Below are 13,612 nucleotides of genomic sequence, written 5' to 3'. Positions count from 1 at the left end.
TGCTTCATGAATATGGTTTTAAAATTGAAGCAGATTTATGGAACACTTAAAAAAAAGTGTTTTGAGAATCTGGCCCAACTTTTGAGTTAGATTCATTAAACAATAACAAACTGTTCTGTCTACCAAACTAGCTATTTGTATTACAGTCAAGCTGAATCGACTAATTTAAAGTGTAACATGAGAAGAAAGGTTTCCTAAAAGGGTAGTGAGATGTAAAATTCTATACACAGTCTCAAATTTAAAAACTTCAAAAAAACCTGCCTCTGCAGATATTTGAATCGGATTTCTACCTTATATTTTGGTCCATAATCCTCTTGAGTTCCGAATTGAAGTCCGGTATGAGGCGAGTCGGAATTCATTGGAGACAGGATCTCGGATCAATTTTGACTCAGATCATATAGATCAAAGGTTCATGCCTCAATATTTTCTTGTTTGTTGGTGCCTTAGTCCTGCTTGTCCATGCAAACTCCCGTGGTATTTGATAGTCTCGAATTTGAGAAGTGATTTGAAATCATTGGGAATCTCAAATCCGAGGATTTTAGCTAGGACCCTCCTCCTATTCACCTTAAATATAAGGTTTTTACCATAAAATATAGGGGCAGAACTAGAATTTTTTCATGAGTGAGGCCGAATTAAAGTTTCAAAATTTTGACAATGGCCGAAATATCATTTTTCAAAATGTTTATATAGAACAAGTGAAATTTTCTAAATTTTACATGTAAATTTTTAAAAATAAGGGCCCCTCCAAGTCACCCCTTGGCTCCGCTGTTGATAAAATGAGGATCTCAAATCTTTTTTTAACATAATGGTAAATCTGGTGTTTGTTTATACTGCGGGTCCCACATAAAAGGGATCCATACAACCTATTTTTTACTCTTATTTTCTCTCAAATCTAGCACCCAAGCATAGCTTAATTGCATGCACATTTTGTTGAGCACAATCTTCTTTTGGTAAGGATCTTAAATTTAAGAAGACGAGGACATAATTTGACAAGAAGAACATTATGTTTTTAGAACACATATTTCTATAACACTTAATTTAAGAACATTATGTTAACATAATTTTAAGTATATATGTTGTTTATAACCCTTAACAATGGAAACAATTTTGAAAATCTTAGTTCAGGTAACTTGTATCAGCCGATACACTGGTTTGCCATGCGGTCAGCAACACGATAAAGCTCCGATATCTACATTTATATATCACCGTAGTGGGAAAAAAAAAAAAAAGAAAAGAAAAAAAAAGCAGGATCGGCATCGTATCGGTTTGCCAGATAATATGCTGCATCGAGTCCTAGGCATAATATGACGTATTGATATTTATCACCTACTTATTCTTTTGAATTTTAGAAATAATTTAAAATATTTTCATTTTTGCATTGCCCTTGTATCGTATCGGTAGATAAACTTTCAACGGAAACATGTTTTTACAACACTGATATTTATATTTCTAGAAACATTTAATTATGGGCTGAAATATGCTGGATATTTATACTAATAAAACATTTAATTATGGGTAGATTAAAACAACCTTGGACCCTAGAGGGAAGGAAGAGCGCTGCTAGTTGGTACTGGATCTGGATCTGATCCAATAACCATATCCATCATAGAACTTCAGACATATTTATGGCCCTGTTTATGTGGGTCCGAGACTGCAATATGGAATTATGGAGATCGGATCTCCCATGACCTTGTTCTCTTGTGAATTAATTTTTCAAATAAACCGGTGGTGCAGGTGTCATTAATATTGATCCATAATGATACTGGCATAAATTCTACATTTATTTGATTCATTTTTAATTATTTTAAATTAAAAAATAAAAGTAAAGGTCCACGATGTACAGATTCATAGAGAAGCTTATAGAGTCCAGTAGTCAACAAAACGTACGCTTAGCTCAACACGGTTGTTTAAGACAGCCATGATGAGCGGATCTGGTCAATTCAAGGGTATCATATGTCAGCTGCTAGTTATTTTCAAAATTATTTCTTTTAATTTTTTTATCATGATTTTAGAAAAATAATGTTAACCGATTCAGTCGATTTTTCTTTTAAATACTTTTCATTTATTATTGCATGAAGAAACTTCACTGCTCCAGTCAAACGCTAAGGATGTCAATATATCTGATTTGAGTCGGACATTCGACCGCTTCGATCCAAAAAATCGGATATGGAAAAAAATTTAATATCCGATCAAGAAATCGGATCGGATTTGGATTTAATAAATGACATTTGATCGGATTCGGATATACATAAATATCCGATCGGATTTAGATACTGATATCAGATTCATTTTTAGACTAATATCATATATTTAATGCCATTAAATTTTGAAAATTGGCAAAATCCATTTTCAGATTTGGATTCAGATCGGATTAGAATTAGAATTCGAATATGTGAATATATGAAAAAGCATCATTAAGGATATATTCGATCTGAGTTGTCATCGCTAGTCAACACAAAGTCTCTTGCCTTCCTCTCATCTCCACTGAAGGGCTGTTTTGTGCTTTGTGGTGACGCCTTATGCTTCAATTTTTACATCGGTATCAAGTAGTAGAGCCACTTGTTGGCTAGGGCGGACCACTGCCCACACCAACCCATTAAAAATTACATTATAATGTCTTAAAATTATATGTAGTGCCCACACCAAATTTGTGTCACCAATGCAAGTGCCCCATGACTAAAAAATCTTTGCTCCACCATTGTCGGTGTTCGTTTTACAACATAAAAAAAAATTGATGTTTTGAGAGTTCAAAAAAAAAAAACTACCAGCCCGTTCGTTGTACCAACTCCCTCAAAGATTTGTTTTATATTCTAAGAAATAAACATTTTGTTATTTTTTATAGATTTGTAATCAAAGTAGAAATTTATATATTTTAAACCAAATACTAACACTCTCGAAATATATCAAAACTAAAACAACAGGTCCATTGACCCTAGGGATGTCAACAGATCGGATTCGGATCGAACATACCCTAAGTCATATCCATTTTTTGGATATTTCATATTCAATATGAATAAGGAAAAGTCATATCCAAATCTGAAATTTGATTTTACAATCCAAATCCGATTTTTATATTCATATCTAAATATGAATCTAAATTTTGTCAATTTTGAAAACCTAAGAGTATTAGATATACAATAGTTGTCTAAAAATAAAACAAATTTAAATCTATGTGCGGATCTTATCTGCTATTTTTGTATACTTGAATCTGAATCCGATTGGATGTCATTTATTATATCCGAATACGACAATTATTACTTTTTTTTCTTTTCTATATGTTCAATTTTTTCAAATTGATTCAGTCGGATATCCAATTCAGATTAGATATATTGACAACATCGTTTGTTGACCCATTCACAGCCCTAGGTTTACTCCATGGTGGGCACATGCACCATTGATGCCAGCCTTAAAGTCCAGTCCACTGCCCCCCCAACATGATCTTCTTTCCCTTTTCTTTTCTTTCCTACTAAAGGGCTTCTTCTCCAAGTGTATGTCACATGATGGCCTTTTAATTAATGTAATGGAGGGGGCAGAACATAATTGCTTGTCATGTTGTCTATGAAGCTCACAACCACCTTTTGGCAATATAAGCAAAAATTAAAAGCAGTCACATTCTTTCTGTCCAACCATACCAATTTTCCATGAATGCCAACCTTCTTTTTTTTTTTTATGCCCTTCAAAAGTCAAGCCCATACTGGGCAATACATGTGAGCTAAGTAATGCCATGTTTGCATCTCTTGATGCTTAGTTTCCTTTGTTTCTTTTTTAAATTTTGTTTCTTTTTTAAATGTAGGAGAGGGTTCTCTTGCTATAAATGCCCAATGAACGCGTGTTTGACCCTTTACACGAGACGACATGATCAGGGTGGGCGGATACACATTAGGTTAAATCGAGTCGAATCGAGTCAAGTTTAAGTGAGTCAGGTCGAGACAACTCGAACTTCATACTTTACAAGATGGACAGTTGTAATCACCTCAAATTTTTTTAAAAGATTATGATGTTTTATCCAAGTGCGAAACTCAAATTTAAGCACAAGATTCAAATCCAAAATACAACTCTTAGATCCAAATGAAATCCAAAATACAACTTTCAGATCTAAATTAGATCCGAAACCCAAGTTCAGATCCAAATCAAGCATTTAAGACCGATTTGCCCCTCCTTTTGACTAAAAACCTCCTTTTGGAGGATGATTTTAGTCTTTTTAAGTAAAAAAGACTAATTTGCCCATTCTTTTGACCAAAAACCTCCTTTTAGATGGTGATTTTAGTCTTTTTGGATAAACAAGATCAATTTGCCCCTCCTTTTGACTAAAAACCTCCTTTTAGAGGGTGATTTTAGTCTTTTTGAGTAAACAAGACCAATTTACCCTTCCTTTTGACCAAAAACCTCCTTTTAGAGGGTGATTTTAGTCTTTGTGGGTAAACAAGACCAATTTGCCCCTCCATTTGACCAAAAACCTCATTTTAAAGGGTGATTTTAATCTTTTTGGATAAACAAGACCGATTTGCCCCTCATTTTGACAAAAAACCTCCTTTTAGAGGGTTATTTTAGTCTTTTTTAAGAAAAAAATTCAAATTTAGGGTTTTGGCTCTAAAATCTTCTATGAATACCTCCCATCACCCTCCCTTTTGGGTAAGATTGGCCCTTGAGAGAAACTCTAGTGTATTCTCACTTGAAGACTTAGAGTTTCTCTTGAGCTCTCTCTCTCTCCCTCTTCCTCTCTTTATTTCCCTCTCCAACTTAGAGCAAGCTACAACCCTTTTGGAGGCATCATCTTGGAGCTTCACTCAAAGGGGATTTTGAAGTGAAGGTGTTTATCTTCCTTAGGTCATTTCTCATTAGAGGTATGTAATCATCATCCCTCTCATTTCTTTTTTTTTCTTTCTCTCATCTTTATCTCCCCATAGCCAAAGGATATAGCACTCAACCTCTTTTTAGAGACAAGAGGCTATGCTCAAGTGCACCGGGAGCATGAGAAGATGAGATAATAATTTATTTTATGATTAAATCATGTTCTTTTAAGCATTCTTGTTGTTGTTGTTCTTTCTCTTCGTTAATATCTTTTTGCTCTTTCTTCTCTTCAATATATTCTTGTTGTTGTTATTTTTTCCCTTCATGAATATATTATTGTTATTTCCTTTCTTCAATATAACCTTGTTCTTGTTATTTTTCTTTTCTCTCTTCCTCTTCTTTCCATAGCCAAAGGAGATAACACTCAATCTCTTTTTAGAGACAAGAGGCTATGCTCAAGTGCATTCGGAGCATAAAAGATGAGGGGATCTTTCATTTCATGATTGAATCATGTTTCCTCTTTTATTGAGTATAGCATTGTCTTTCTTTCTTCGTTTTCTCATCTTCATCTTCTCATAGCTAAAGGAAATAACACTCAATCTCTTTTTAGAGACAAGAGGCTATGCTCAAGTGCATTGGGAGCATGAAAAGATGAGAGGATCTTTCATTTCATGATTGAATCAGGTTTTCTCTTTTATTGAATATAGCATTGTCTTTCTTTCTTCATTTTCTCATCTTCATCTTCCCATGACCAAAGGAGATAGCACTCAATCTCTTTTTAAAGACAAGAGGCTATGCTCAAGTGCATTGGGAGCATAAAAAGATGAGATGATCTTTCATTTCATGATTGAATCATGGTCTCTTTTATTAAATATAGCATTGTTTTTCTTTCTACATTTTCTCTTCATCTTCATCTCCCCATGACTAAAGGAGGTAACACTCAATCTCTTTTTAAAGACAAGAGGCTATGCTCAAGTGTATCGGGAGCATGGAAAGATGAGATGATCTTTCATTTTAATCATGTTCTTTCTTTTCATGAATACATTCTTATTGTTTTTTTGCTTTTTTTTTATTTTCCTTTATTTCTTATTTCTCCATGGCCAAAAGAGGTAGCTCTCAATCTCTATTTGTGAGTCAAGAGGCCATATTCAAGTGCACCGGGAACATGAGAAAATGAGGTGACATATCATTTCATAGTTACATTATGTCCTCCCTTCTAATTGAACTTTGCACTTTCCATCATCCTCTTTCTCTCTTTCTTTCCTTGAATGTTGTCTATATATTATCCATGCATAGTTGTTTGGTTTTGCTACTTATATGTAAATGTATGGTGGGAATGAAAGTATAGTTTGGGGACTCTTTATTTTTATATTAAATTTTGAGGTTGAGATTTGTCCAACCCGGGATATACCCTCACGAAAATGTACATGTTAATATGCATTTGCATGTCATTTTGCACTAGTTTCCTTCTTAATCATCCTATTAGGAACCCTAACGAGTGTCTCGTTATGTTGTTTGTTTTCTTCCATACCCAACGGTGGAAGAAATATATCCCTTACAACAAACTAAATAATAACATTCTATGTTTATATAAATCCTATTTTCCAAAACATTTTCAAAAGGAATCTTCTAACATGGCCTTAGGGACTTAGCTTAAACTCTTGCATGATCCAAGCTCCCCTCCGGCCCACATTAAACTTGAAGTTGGTAATTTTAAGTTGTTTCTTGATTTCTAATCTTGTGAAGGTATGGATGTATATACATGTTATATACATCTATGCCAACATGATGACCCCTCATCTTTCTCTCTCTATGCTTTCACTTTTTATTTTATAAATTGTGATATATGCATGAATACGTATGTATATATGCTCTATTTCCTCTCTTTCAAGTATTTATTACTCTTTTCGAGATAATTCTCTTATAAAATTTCTCATACCCATATATGCGTATGATATTTTTTTTCCTCTAAAATCTTTCTTTCTTTTCGAAATAATACATCTTTTTTTCTTAAGCTTTCATATATGTGTATATATGATGGTATGTATACATGAATGCATGTCTTTCTCTATCTCTCTCTCTTTCTTTTCATAAGAGTGTTTTATCTCTTGTATTCTTTTTAACATTCTCCTCTCACGAACTTTTTATTTACCAACTTCAATAAGACTACAAACCAAGTAATGACCCAATATCGGAATTATGCTTGATGGTCTACAATCTCTATCCCTTTTCAAAAACTTTTCCTTCTTATATATAATAATTATAACAACGAAAGTTTATATGTATGTTGTGGTATGAATGACTTTAGATGAATGTTGTGGTAGGAATGTTTTACATTCTTTCAATCATATAGGGTAAATGCATCCATGCATTCTCACCCACTTTATTTCACTTAGGATCACAAACACCTCTCCAAAAGAACTTAAGCAAGAAGGGATGGAGCTCTAGCTAGGTGGTAACCGAATTAGAGCAAAATCTCAAACCTACTTAAAGTCTTAAGAGAACACTAAAGTGATTTCAAAATGATTTCATAAGTTTTTCAAATGATATTTACTAGTTCCTCTTTTTTCTCAAAACATTTCACATTTTTAAGCAATTCTTCAAGAACCTTTTCAAAAGTTTGAAACTTCAAACTTTCAATATTTTATACACCGCATATAGAATCAAAAAGATGTTTAAGTTAAAACGATATGCATCAAAGATAAACATAGTCCTTGGGTTGATTACCCTCGGTAAAGGCGCCGGGAACGGTCGATCCTCGTACCGACGGGCGAGTCCCTTTCTTTCCTCTTTCAAAACAAAAACCTCATTTTTCTGTAGCACTCCAAAACCAATGAAAATTTTGGGATGCAAACAACAGTACACACATGTGACTACCCCACTGGGGCTCCTAATGCACACTAACTAATCTATTGTATTCATTCATTGGTACAAGTGGGGCTGATATTAAACTAGTGTCTAATCTATTGTATTCATTCATTGGTACAAGTGGGGCTGATATTAAACTAGTGTCTTGATCAAGCCAGAATGTTAAAACCCCTCATGGTAAGGACATTAATATATCCTATTTCAATCAGATATCCAACTATACAGTTTTGAAGAATCAGATACGAAAAAAAAAATATCTTATTAAGAAATCATATGGAATTCAGATTTAGAAATGACATCCAATCGAATTCGATCTGATTCAGTTGTAAGTAAATATCATCTATTCAATGCTCTTCCATTTCGAAAATCGACCAGATTCTATTCAAAATTTGGATTCAGATTCAAATATGAATGTAAAAGTAAGTTCTTGATCAGATTCAGGTTCATATATAACTTTTCTTTGTTTGTATTTGAATCTGAATATATAAATATGTGAAAAAAAACTTAGACGGTTAAGAGTATATCATATTCAAATCTAATCCATTGACATCCCTACCTCACAAAAAAAAAATTCCTTAAACGAAAGGGTTTTCTTTTAGAGGAACATTTTTATTATTTTGAACCTTAAAATATATGCTCCCATGTTTGGGGCCGGAGAATAAACCTTTATTTGCTGGTGACAGGATTGTCTAACTAAGGTTAGAAAGTTTTTACCAGATATCTGGAAAATAATAAAACTTTGACTTCCTTAAAGTTGAAAGTCACAAGTCCAAGCTTTAACGCAGGGAAAATTTTTCTTTCCGAACATTGAAGTAACTGTTAATTTTCTTCAGGTGTCTATATATTGAAAGATAGAAGAAAGTTTCTTATTTTTTTTAGTATTTAAATGAAGAAGTGATGTCATGCATCTAACGATTGTATTCGTTTTTAAGGAAAAAAAAAACAGAAGAATTGCCATAGTTTTCAGTCAACTACGGGATATTATTGGATGGCTAAATATTTAATTTATTTTCTCAAAAAAAAAAAACATAAACCACTCGTAATGGTTGGATGGCTAAATATCTAATTTCTTTTCTCAAAAACCAAAAGAAAACCATAAACCACTGGTAATGGTTCGATTGCAAGGTGTTTTTAGTGACAATTTAAAAAAAAATTGTCATCTGGCAACATTTGGTTGCCACCTGATTGTAATTTCTCATGTATTTAGTTCACATTTAAAAAGTTCTATTGCTTAAAAAACTTAAAAACAAACGAATAAATGAATAAAATAATCCTTCCACCACTGGAGATTGGAGAAGTATGTCAATCTCTACTTCATCATGTATAATTAATATTGATCAAGAACAAAAAGGGAAAAAAAAAAGATGCTAAAGGAGAATGCATATAAGTAGATCCAATTCCAAATGAAGATCCCGCAAAAAATGATCCAGATCCAATCTCTGGAGCTTCAAACGAGAATGAATCTGATGCATTTGCATGTCGCTTGGATATAACTTATTCTTTAATACAATAATTCAGAGCAAATTCAACCATGTTTAGAACTCCGGACCAACGGATCCTATCCCAACAAATGGGTTGGGAACTGGGTCTGGAAGAGATCCACTATATCCAGGTCCAATACTAAGGATTTTTCCTCAAAATGTTTGTTCCAAACAACCTCTTTGTCCTCGGGATCTTATGAATCTCTTAAACAAATTAGGTTAAATTCATGAATCATTAGTTTTAGTATTTCATAAATCTACTTAAAGATTTGAACGATAATAAAAAAAGTGTCCTTACTACCAAACAACCCAACACGTGATACATGGACTTTTGGCACCTTGTGGTGTTGCTTTGGTTAGTTTCTATTTGCACGTTAGAAAAAAAAAATACAAACTTCAAAATCCAAATAAAATCTTTTGATCCAAGATCCAAAATTACCACCTGGGTCAACTAAAAATCTCGATGTCTGACAAGATCTTCTCGGAAGCATCTCAACCTAGACACCGTTTAAATTCATTAGTGAAAATTGTATTAATCGTTTTTGAAATGATTCAAGTACCTTCCAAAGGAAAAAAAAAAAAATCATATTGTTAAAGGTGATTTAAGAGGAGCAAATCGATGGGGCATATTGTTAATTGATTGGCGGTGGTTTAAGATCAGGAGGTCAACACAAAACATCGACAGAGACAGCAACGACGTGACTAACTCTCTATGCTCTAAATTAATGCCCTTCACTTCCTTCAGTTTGCCGCCCATTTAATTGGCAGGGAGAGGGAGATGATGAAAGCCTTTCCTTGACAGAGATATCACAGAGATATATATCTATATCCAATAAAGTGCTTTTATTGCGCAAAAGGAAGTGGGCTCACTGAATGAGAGCAAACAGCTACTGAACAGCTGATCATCAGCATATGGCATGGGAAAGTGGGGCCACCGACAAAACGGTGAAACAAATTTTGCAACTACCCAAACATATATGTTATAAGACGCGCCCAAGTCAAGGAACATGCTATGTTTCCGTCATCCAAGTTTGATGAAGACTCATATGGTAGTGGGGGGAGATATATGGCAAGGGCCAAGCAGTTTCGTGGAGGAGATTGCAAGGGATAGCGAGAGAGAGAGAGAGAGAGAGAGATGAAGACGGAGGGCCAGAATTTGACTGGTGAATAGTGTGTTTTTGACGATGGAGCCAAAGTTGGAATGACTCAAGCACAACCATTCCTTCTTCTTTGGTGGTCACAGAATAGAACAATGCCGTAAGAGTAATCAAATTCAGAACGACAACATATGCTGTTTATTTTGATTCAAATTCTGATAGACTGCTTTGAGAAGCCATGGGTGTGGTTTCGTGGGAAAGATGGAAAAGTTGGCTGTGTCCAAAATACATGTGCCCACAGATCTTGTTCTCTTCATCTTGGTTCTGTAGTTGATGGAAATATCCAGTGCCCTTACCATGGTTAGTACAGTGGAAGAAACTATATTAAACTTTCCTTAGTGGAAACTCAATCAGCTTCGAGTAATTCTTATTTTGCAATACATCTGTCCAGACTAACTTGAAGCTTTTCTGTTGATAGTTTGAGAAAATTTCTAAAAATTCTCAAGTACATAGTTGAAAGTGCGACATGTTTATCGTGCATTTGCTGAAGTTCTTGTTAAGACAGGACCCAACTTTCTTCTGTTGACTAAGCAATCGGTTTGCCTTAGGTTGGGAGTTTCAACTGATCGCAAATGTCAGAAAATGCCATCAGCAAGGTTGCTGGATATACGAATAAGATCCCTACCATGCTTTGAACAGGATGGATTTGTGTGGATCAGGCCTGGAGATGCACCTCCTGCAGCCACCCTTCCTTCTTTGAAACCTCCACCAAGATTTGTGATCCATGCGGAGTTAATGGTCTACCATACTGTAGGATTGTCTGCACATTGCCAAGTTAGAGCAGTGTCGACCACAGGGCATTCCATAAAATTCAATTGATGAAAATTTATGGATTCACATATATCAAGTTTGTCCTTGTTGTAGTAGCATGATACATATATGTTTTACATTGTGGTGTTCTTTCAGATAACAATGGGGATACCTATTGAGCATGGGCTGCCTATAGACAATCTTTTGGATATTGCACATGCACCATTCACTCACACATCTACCTTTGCAAAAGGATGCAGCGTACCAAGGTCTATTTGCTGAACTTCATTTTAAGAAATCCCTTGTGATTAAATGTTTGATTAGGAAAAGGAAATGTCTTAGAATTCTTGTTTTGTTCACTTTGAAGGTGCACTGACCTTTGCAGCCTAGTGAAGTTCCTAACACCAGAAAATGGACTACAAGGGCATTGGGACCCATATCCAATTGACATGGAGTTCGGGCCACCTTGTATGGTAATATCAGCCATCGGAATTTCTAAGCCAGGGAGCTTAGAGGGACAGAACACGAGGCAGTGCTCCACCCATCTACATCAACTCCACGTGTGTCTTCCTTCAACAAGGCAGAAAACAAGACTTTTATATAGGATGTCTTTTGATTTTGCTCCATTTCTCCAACACCTCCCCTTCATGCAAATTCTGTGGAGGCATTTTGCAGAAAAGGCAAGTCATCTCCTCTTTATCAAAGAAACTTAGCAATGCAATTGTGTACATACACGCATGCAGAGTATTTAGCAGAGAAGATGAACCCCTTCTCTCGTTCAGAGAAATGTGGAAATGGTGATTGTGTTCACATTCTCACATAGAAACAGCTGTTTGCATACTATGTTGTCTTTCTAGAGACTGTTAGGTGTTCCATTCGTATGTTTTCTGATCAATCATACCAGATTGGTCTTTGTTTTCACTGCACTTGAGACAATCATCGCTAAGGTAACTTCTAACTGCAGCTGTATCCCAAACCAGCATGCCTATGCTAACAATTCTGACAAGATTTTGCTGTTTGCGTGACCTAATGGTTGCATAAGTCGTAGTCATAAAATGACATCACCGTCGCTTCTGGAATTTCATGTTAGAACTGCATGCAGGTCTTAAATGAGGATCTAAGGCTTGTGGAAGGTCAGCAAGAGCGGATGATCAATGGGGCAAATGTTTGGAACTGGCCTATGTGGAATATATATATATATATATATATACATTACGTATTAGAATATGTATGTATCATACATATATTTTATATAATATTATTATTATAAAATAAGTATTACATATTATTATATGTACATGTACATGACATATAATATATATGTATATATAAATTTATTTAATGTACCTGTAAATCACAACTAGTATAACATAATAATATATACGAGATTATATATTATTATGTATGTACTGCATATATACTAGTTCAAAATATACATATATATTGTAATTATACGTAACAAATATATAATACATATATGTACCATATTTTGCCTTCTTCGCTTAATCTTTACTCTTTTTAATTTGTTAAAATAAGAGTTTGGTAACCTGGAATATGGATTTATAGAAAATTGCTTGTAGAAGTTCTTCATGAGAATTTCTAAGCTACGTGATGCATTGTCTTCCTTAAGTCTAAGAAAAAAGGAAAATCAACTATATATTTTCTGTCCTCAATTGTTCAGTGCTCCTGTTTCTTTTTTAGGTGAATGATGAATGAGGCCAAAAATGTGCTGAAACTTTGCGATTGTGGCAATGCAATGTTTGCTGGGAAGAATGAGATTACACCATAGTTGTGTCTCATTTCCGAGCCAGTGGACATCTAAGTTTCATGTCCGAGTCAAAATGAACGAAGCCGGAAAAATGAGAGTTGATTCTGTTGGACTTAGTAAAACGTGGCTGGCGAGAGCCAGTTTGTTGAACCATTCAAAATTTAAGATACCGATACGTGTCAGAAATTTTGGAAAAACAATCTATGAAATACTTTTCCTTTTCCAAACACGGGAGAACGGTTTTGTCCTTGATGCACATGAAAGCAGCCGTTGCATCAAGTCCTCCCTTGAAAAAAAGGGTGAAGGCTCGTGTCCAGACTTGTGTGGAAGGTGCCCATTCAAGAAGCTGCATGGAATTATATTATTTAACTGGTTTTCAAGGGACCAAGAAAATAACGGCAAATCAATCGAGCAAGATGAATAACTGATCTTCTTTAGGGAAAGCTTCATTGCATTAGATTCTTGTCCAGATTTTTCTAAATCAGGGGTTTTTTAGGTAAGCGGTTTTCCAAATTTTTTAAACTCTTGATCATCCGACCCACGGGAGAAGAACAAAAAAAAAATTATGGATAGGGCCACTAGTATTTCAAGAAATCTTGGAGAATGAAAGTCTTTTTAAGAAAAAATTCTTTTACAGAGATGTATATAAAAAACATGTATATAGAAGAAGAACAGATCTATCTACGTCTTTCAAATAAAGACGTGGGGATGCCGATAAGAAGCTGTTGTTCTGCTATAGGACCAAAGATTTCAAAATAGATGGGACACTACCAAACGGCGACCACTAAAGAATCTAA

General features: G+C 34.6%; 1 protein-coding gene across 1 annotated transcript; it reads left to right on the top strand.

Moving 5' to 3' along the window:
• The first annotated feature begins 9,851 nt into the window (after nucleotides 1–9,851).
• LOC116257661 (chlorophyllide a oxygenase, chloroplastic-like) lies at nucleotides 9,852–12,763 on the top strand. The gene is made up of 4 exons (XM_050078831.1): nucleotides 9,852–11,071; nucleotides 11,204–11,316; nucleotides 11,433–11,727; nucleotides 12,749–12,763. The coding sequence occupies exons 1-4, from the start codon at nucleotides 10,880–10,882 to the stop codon at nucleotides 12,761–12,763; spliced, it is 615 nt and encodes a 204-aa protein (XP_049934788.1). The 5' UTR covers nucleotides 9,852–10,879.
• The last annotated feature ends 849 nt before the right edge of the window (nucleotides 12,764–13,612 follow it).

The sequence above is a fragment of the Nymphaea colorata genome, chromosome 7 (assembly GCF_008831285.2).
Source record: "Nymphaea colorata isolate Beijing-Zhang1983 chromosome 7, ASM883128v2, whole genome shotgun sequence".
In the NCBI taxonomy this organism is placed as follows: Eukaryota; Viridiplantae; Streptophyta; class Magnoliopsida; order Nymphaeales; family Nymphaeaceae; genus Nymphaea; species Nymphaea colorata.
The sequence above is the reverse complement of the archived record's forward strand: the minus strand, read 5'-3'. Positions and strand labels throughout refer to the sequence as shown.